The sequence below is a fragment of the Vanacampus margaritifer genome, chromosome 14, assembly GCF_051991255.1.
Source record: "Vanacampus margaritifer isolate UIUO_Vmar chromosome 14, RoL_Vmar_1.0, whole genome shotgun sequence".
NCBI lineage: Eukaryota > Metazoa > Chordata > Actinopteri > Syngnathiformes > Syngnathidae > Vanacampus > Vanacampus margaritifer.
The window spans coordinates 14,348,457-14,355,902 of NC_135445.1; the positions used below are offsets into that span (position 1 = coordinate 14,348,457).

Genomic DNA, 7,446 nt, shown 5'->3' on the forward strand with positions numbered 1-7,446 from the left:
TCGCAGTGTGTGTATCTCAAATTCTTATGTTGTGAAAGTACCCTGAAAGCACCGTGTTACTTGTGTAGAGCAAGCGTGTGACATGTATGTTATTCTGTTAATGACACCCTAGTTGGCTTTACTATGCAACTATACACACACAACAAAAAGAATAACACACATTGTGTATTTATATACAAGGCGTATTTCATTTTCAAAACATCAAAAGTGCTAATGCTAGCAGTCAAGGTAAAATCCCATTGACAGGCTAATAGAAGATTAGCGTTAAGTTCCAGAAGTGATATTCTTTCAAATAATGAATACTTGCACACAAACACTGTAGCAATGCATCCAGGCAAGTAAAATATCAATACTCAAAGGCAAATAATCTTTTTAGTCTGTGAAAAACTAGCTAATTTAATAAAGCTCAGTTGCTAATTTATTCTATTCTTTTTAATTTAATGTGTCTCCATACATGCATACGCTCATTACTGCCTAAGAGGCCAAAGTGTGCACAGCAGGATCAGCCAGTATTTGTTTTTTGTTTTTTACTGCTATTATTTTTAATATATATATATTTTTTTACTCTGTTAATTTTTTTTTCTGTTTGTTGTTTTTTTGGGGGGGTTATATTTAAAGTTGAGTTTTGGTAGTTGAATAAAAAAAACGAGTTTTGAAATCAATGAATAATGTTGTTCATTAATTGTGATTTCAACATAATTAAAAAAATAATTGTGATTTTTTTTTTTCCCATAATTTCCTAACTTGGACATGTTCTGTAATAAGCGCATGCATGTGTGAGAATTTCTGAAACTTTGCTCTTTGAGCCTGACCAACACGGTCACTGGCCTGCGACCAGAGCAAGCGTGTTGTTCCGCCTCATGCAGCGACTAACACATGCCTGAACCCTCTGTCTTAGTTGCTCTTGCGTGAATTATTCAAGGCACAAGTGACTGTGGACGGCGCGCGTACACAAGTGTGTCGCTTGTGCAGCATTGGTGCTGCTTACTGGTCTTGTCTGGGTGACATTTTAATGGTTGCAGTGCTGCGAGAACACAACAATCCCCCCCCACGCCCCCCCCTCCCACACCCCAACTCGCCTGTTGGAACATTTGAGTTCACTCATGTGCAGCGTGAGTCCGCGTTTAATGCGGCAAGTGTGTGCATGCGTCGCCAACATCTCTGCAGGTTTGTGAGCGTGCACTTTTGCGAACGTGCAGGGCGACATGTACATATGGGGCCCAGGGTGAACCTCGGCTGGCCAGATGGCCCAACTGTCAAAGCGCCCACTGGGGAAACTGTCGGAGACATTTCTCTCCTTACTTCACACTCATTTGCTCACTAGCTGACTTTCACTATCTTTCTTCTGAGCTTTAGCGTTGCCTCCTTATCAAAGCATTATAATAATACAGTAGAACCTCTAAGGATGAACGCGGTCTATTTTGGGACACTGGCCAACCGCAGATTTGTTCATATTTAATTTCCCATAGGGCATAATGTAAAGTGAATGACTTTGCTCCAGTGTCAAAATGCTTTTTTGTCACGTGGGCACAGTGAATTTAAACAGTATATGTGATTGAGGAATATTGTTTGAAAAAAAAAAAAGAAGTAAAGATAGACCGATTTGTCCCCCCCCATCCCTCAGAGCTGATACCAATACAGATTATCTGTATGCAGCCGATATTTATTATCAGTAAAAGAGAAAAAAATATTGGTGTCAAAATTTTCAAAAATACAAATTCCAACTTTTAACTTTGTTGAAGCTTCATTTTTTTATTTTTTTTCCAGATTTTAGACAATATACTTCTTTGTTTTAAAATTAGGACAAAAAGTTCAGGAAGCTTTCAGGATCAACTGCATGTCTTAAAGAGTTAAATGACATCTTAAACAACTAAACACAGCAGCTCCCTAAAGTTTTCTACATGGTTCCAAAATTTCAAAAAAGCTGATACTTTCCCATGTCTTTGATTTAATTTAATCGAAAAACAAAAGATGCAAAGAGTTCCCAGAATCAGCAGCATCTCTTATAAAGCTAACGGAAAATGTCATTAAATAGTTAACACAAGTTGAAATGGATCTTTTATTGGCCTTCAGATAAAATTTAAAAAAATGCCGAATCAGCCCAGCCGATAATTGGTCCATCTCTAAAGTTAAACAATGTCAATAATAAACTGTTTATAGCCAACCATATGTTGCAGCAAATGCAGTGGTGAACAATGTACAGTAAAAAGTGGGAATATAAGGGAAGACTACATTCAGAATTGAATTTCTATTCTTGGTTTATTATTGTTGTTTCCATATTGTACTGATTAGCCTGGACAAAGACACATCCACCACTTTTGTCACACATTCTTTGTCACAAAAAGTTACATTTCTGGTGATGTGGTCATCATTGGTCACATTTTTGTCACACAAAAAAATACAAAGCCAAAGAACAACACTTGACTTTTGAGTTGTATTTTTGCTCAGGTTCCAAAAATGGTGCCACTGTCAGGGCTTCAGCGTTTTTTTTGGGGGGGTAACTTTATTTGATATGGACATAACAAAAACATTGGACAAACAAGATGCATTGCTGTCAATGTTTTAGCACAAGTGCTCAACTGGAGACTTTCAAAAGGTACATAGGAGTACAAGAAGGTAGATTAAATACAAGAAACTAGACAGATTACAGACAAGTCAACTAGCCTGTATTTCAAATCAGTGCCAAATAGCAAGTTGTTTGAATATTACATTTTCGTGCTAACTGATCTGTCTGTTGAAAAGCAAGCTATCCGTCCTGTGTTGGAAAGTGTGCCACATAGAAGTGTCTGTTTTCCAATGACTATCTTTTGAGATTTTATCTCACATCCTCATCCCATTTTGGGACTCCTGAAATCTCTGCAATAGAGATTGCAAGATGAGAATGATGATAGGAGATAGGAGGCAATTTTCGAATGCGCCTTTTTCTATTAAAATCCAGATTTTCTCCTTAATTCTTTAGCTCTTGCATTTTTTAAATGCCTTAAGATCCTCTGTCCTTTTCCATCCTCTCTCTCCCATCATTTCAACTTGTTTTTAGATGGCCTTTAGGGGCTTTTTGGGCACATCATTTCAAAAATAAAGATAAGAATTGCATCTTTCTCACTGGTTTGCTATGTTTTGTGTACTTTCAATTCATTTTGCTTTTCCTCTTCCTGGCTTCTTTCCTCTGTGTACAGTCACTATTCAAATGCAAGTCAATGTGGAGCCTCGAGATTAAATGTCTGCGTGTATGCGTGTGTGTGTGTGTGTGTGTCTTGTGCGCGCCGCATCCTTTCTAAGCCTCCTCGTCTGCCTCTCCCTTCCAGGTGCGAGCGATGCGTCTGTCCTTTGTCGGCGAGCTGGGCTGGGAGCTGCATGTTCCCAAAGATTCGTGCCTTCCCGTCTACCACGCCGTCATGGCTGCCGGCGCCAAGCACGGCATCATCAATTCAGGCTACAGGGCCATCGACTCGCTCAGTATAGAGAAAGGTGACGTGAAATCTCAAATTGAGAAATTATTTTGGATTGGGACGGAAGCCTTTATTTATTAATGTTTTATATATATTTTTTCTCTTTTTTTTTCTAAGTGATAAATAATGGACATACAATAAAAGTCATGGAGTTGTAGGATTATTACGGAAAGATTCAGAAAAATTATGGACTCGGTGCAACAAATATAGCTCCCAGAACACAAAAATGTGAACACACAACAATGTGGAGTGCGCCCATATTAGTCTACTACATAGGTGTCAAACTCCGGTCCTTGAGGGCCGCAGTCCTGCAGGCTTTGGAGGTTTCCCTCTTCCAACACAAGCTGATTTCAATCAGTTTCCCTCTTCCAACACAAGATGATTTCAATCAGCAAGATCGCAATCAGGCTTATGCAGAGCTTGCTGATGAGCTGATCATATATCAGCTGTGTTGGAGAAGGGAAACATCCAAAACCTGCAGGACTCCAGCCCTCGAGGACCGGAGTTTGACACCTATGGTCTACTATAATGCTAATCATTGTTGAAGACTCTCATCTTTAATAATGCACAGGAAAAGCTCATTTCAAATATTTGTTAAGACCCCACATAGAAATACAGTGCATACCTCCCTGTGTGTGCTGCTGTTTTTGTTCGCAACAAAACTTGGCATTTTCACATTCACAGTCCAATTTTCAGAACATTGTCGTTTATCTTTTTTTGGGAGCTAGTTATTCGCTGATAAACCCACCTGTTTGCGTTTTTTGTGGAATTTTTATGAAATGCCAAAGTCCTGTCTAAGTAGGCAAATAGTTAAATGTTGGATAGAGACCAAACCCAAATATTTGAAACGGTGGATCGGTTCCATTATTGGACTTGTAACCATCCCTCTCCACTTTGTCAGGCTACCGCCATTGGCACGCCGACCTTCGCCCGGATGACACGCCCCTGGAGGCGGGGCTTGCCTTCACCTGCAAGTTGAAAAGCTCCATCCCCTTCCAGGGTCGACATCGGCTGGAGAAGCAGAAGGAGGAGGGCCTCAGGAGACGCATCATCTCCTTCACCATTGACGAGTCAGTCAAGCTCGCGTAGACAGAGAAAATGAAGGAAAATCACGTTTGTAGTTTTTGAGTCAGATTGTTAATATGTAGCTGTAAATGTAAAAAAAACAAAAAAATGTTTTAAACATTTGTATTGATGACCAAGCAAGAATAGAAGATTTATTAATGAATGTACTTTTATTAAAAGTAGGAGTGTCAGGCGATGACATTTTTTAATTGTAATTAATCACAGGACTTCAATAATTAACTCACGATTAATCCCAAATTATATATCTGTTCGAAATGTACAATAAAATATTTTATATTGTACGATAAAAGTTTTCTTACTTACTAAAAGTGGGATTTTTTTTTTAAACTAATAGTAATATGGCTGCATCTTTTAGTCATTGATGTATCCCTCCATTTTCTTAACTGCCTATTCCCCACAAGGAGTAAATTTGTAATAATTCTTAAAATAGAGTTAAAATTAAAAATATATACTGTACTGTAAAAAACGAGTGTAATATTGATTTGTGTTGAGTACATTTTTCTGCCACTAGATGGCATAATTGCATTTGTAAGACGGTGACAGCTCAGTGTATTTTTCTTATTAAGAACTATCTAATCTTTAACATGAAGTACCTTGTGAAATTTTGCACATTTTTAAAATTGTACAATACATGACCCCAGTCTTCACAAATATATGCATTATTATTCAATGTATTACTGTTAAATTTTGACGTGAAAATGTCTGCTGCATTGCGACTGGAATTCCCTCAATACAGGCTTTCTAAGTAAGGGGCGGTCATTAATGGCGCGTTAAAAAAATTTGTGGCGCCAAAGAACTTTAAGTCAAAATTTGACGCACACATTTTGACACCCATAATTAAGAGATTCTTGTGACTTTTTTGTTTAATACAGGAAAGTACCAATGTTTGGCCTGGAAGCAATTTTCCGTAATGGCGTCCCTGTTGGTCACCTGCGGCGCGCCGACTACGGATTCTTTATTGATAAGACAATCGGTTATGGATACGTCCGCAATCCCGATGGAGGAGTGGTAACTATCTTCTTTTACAACAACATATTTCTTGGTTCCTTTTTTTTTTTATTTTAATTCTGCCCGATTTTAGGTAAGCGCTGATTTCATCAAGAGCGGCGAGTTCACCCTGGAGAGGATGGGAGTGACGTACAAGGCCAAGGCCCACCTCAGATCTTCATTTGACCCCGAGAACAAGCGCGTGAAGGGCATCTACGATTGACATGGACCTCGCCGGAGTGAAATCTCCCATTATTTGGCATGCAGGCGCAAGGTTCCAATCGTCTCAGGCAAATACAGAACTTTTATCCCTGCTGTGAATGGATGGAGACTTGATATTAACTTATACAGAGAAGTTCTGATATGAAATGAATCTAGTTTGAGTGAGGTATCACCGAAGGTCCTCTCTGCCCTCGGCTGCTCGAGTTTAATGGTGAGTTCAATAATCATTTACAAATGGGAAAAAAAAAAAGCGAGAAATGATGATGACATGTCAAATCGGTAAAATTACCGAATGAACAATACTGAGCTCTCCAGAAAAAAAAAATAATAATAATTTCCAAATCAATAATGCAGAATTGATCTGGAATGATTAAATTAAGAGCACAGGATGAATTTAGACAATTACTGTAGAAGCATTTTTAAATGCCAGACAAGCCACTAAGGTAGCACCTGACCTAGATGCTATAATCAATAATTTGTTGATTAATTTGCATTGGAAGACATTTTAAGTTCATTGTTTATCACTAAAGTGTTCTTTATGTTTTGCCTCAGATCAGTTGTCTGTCTGTGGCCAATACTGTAAAAGTTGAGCGTGATAATGTGATGAATTGACACTAAAATGTGCACATGCTAAACTGTAATAGAAGTCAGTGTTATCGCTTCGTGTCTTAAAATCTATCAAAAAGAGTGTTTTTTGCCAGCACAGTGGCATCCACTATGATCCGCCAATTGAATAAAATAAGCTATTACAAGATGTACCCATCTCCAAAATTTAATCAAAATGGTTTTGAAGCTAAAAGTATGACAGCTTGTTGCATTACATTCTCAATTTGGAGGTTAAGAATAATATCTGTTCTCAGTCAAATGGTCATTTTGCTCTGTATGGCAGGATACTTCAAAAGTATAAACAGTATACCATAAATAACCTTGTTTCTGGCTCATCCTATGCGGTCTTATGGTATTACATTCTCCAGTTACACACTACAATCCCTGCAGGCACTTTTGAGTCACATTACAGATGACGGATGTCTTTTATGAGAATCACAACTTTAGGAAAAGAAGAAAAAAAAAATCCTTGCACAGTATGACTTCAATGACATTGACCACAAAGGCGAAAACAGAAGAACATTGTTTTTTGCGGCCGCTCCTTTTGGTGCAGTCTTAATGACTTCATGTCCGCCATGCGGAATTAATAAAAAGCACGGTAGACTTTCTGGGAAAGGCCTGCTGCTGAAGGACCTTCTCGTCTAATTATGTGGAAAAATTGTTTGCAAAAACAAATTGAATGACGGCGCTTTCAGTTTAATTGAGATGATGGTGTCTGCCTGCGCCAATCCATCCTTCTAATGGGCCATCGGGTTCTCAGCTTAAATTGGATGAATCCTGCTTGTTTGATTGACTGGGTCTTAACTGTGTTTCTGTTCAAGCAAGCAGCTGGTCCGTTTCGCTAATGCGGCAGATGCTGGTACGTGCATTATTATCAACACACTATGATTGATATATTGTTAGTTACTTGTTACTAAAATGCTGTCGTGCATCTGAAAAGTTACTCAGTAGTGCGTGTGAGAGTATTTTAGTATGTTTGAGAAACATATTTAGCTTCAGATTTCAGTTGACGTCAAGTGGTGTCTTTTTCCAGAATATTTTGGTTAAATCACAGATCAAATGACCTCAAAGGTTCAGTTTTCAAATATTAATTATC

General features: G+C 38.4%; 1 protein-coding gene across 2 annotated transcripts in view; it reads left to right on the plus strand.

Moving 5' to 3' along the window:
• sardh (sarcosine dehydrogenase) overlaps positions 1-6,496 on the plus strand; it is a 37,816-nt gene extending 31,320 nt beyond the window's left edge. For both annotated transcript variants that reach the window (XM_077542340.1, XM_077542341.1), the window contains exons 19-22: positions 3,306-3,468; positions 4,351-4,519; positions 5,408-5,543; positions 5,617-6,496. In XM_077542340.1, the coding sequence (XP_077398466.1) occupies positions 3,306-3,468; positions 4,351-4,519; positions 5,408-5,543; positions 5,617-5,745 (597 nt within the window). In that variant the 3' untranslated portion in view covers positions 5,746-6,496. The remainder of the gene's footprint in view (positions 1-3,305; positions 3,469-4,350; positions 4,520-5,407; positions 5,544-5,616) is intronic.
• Positions 6,497-7,446: the final 950 nt, after the last annotated feature.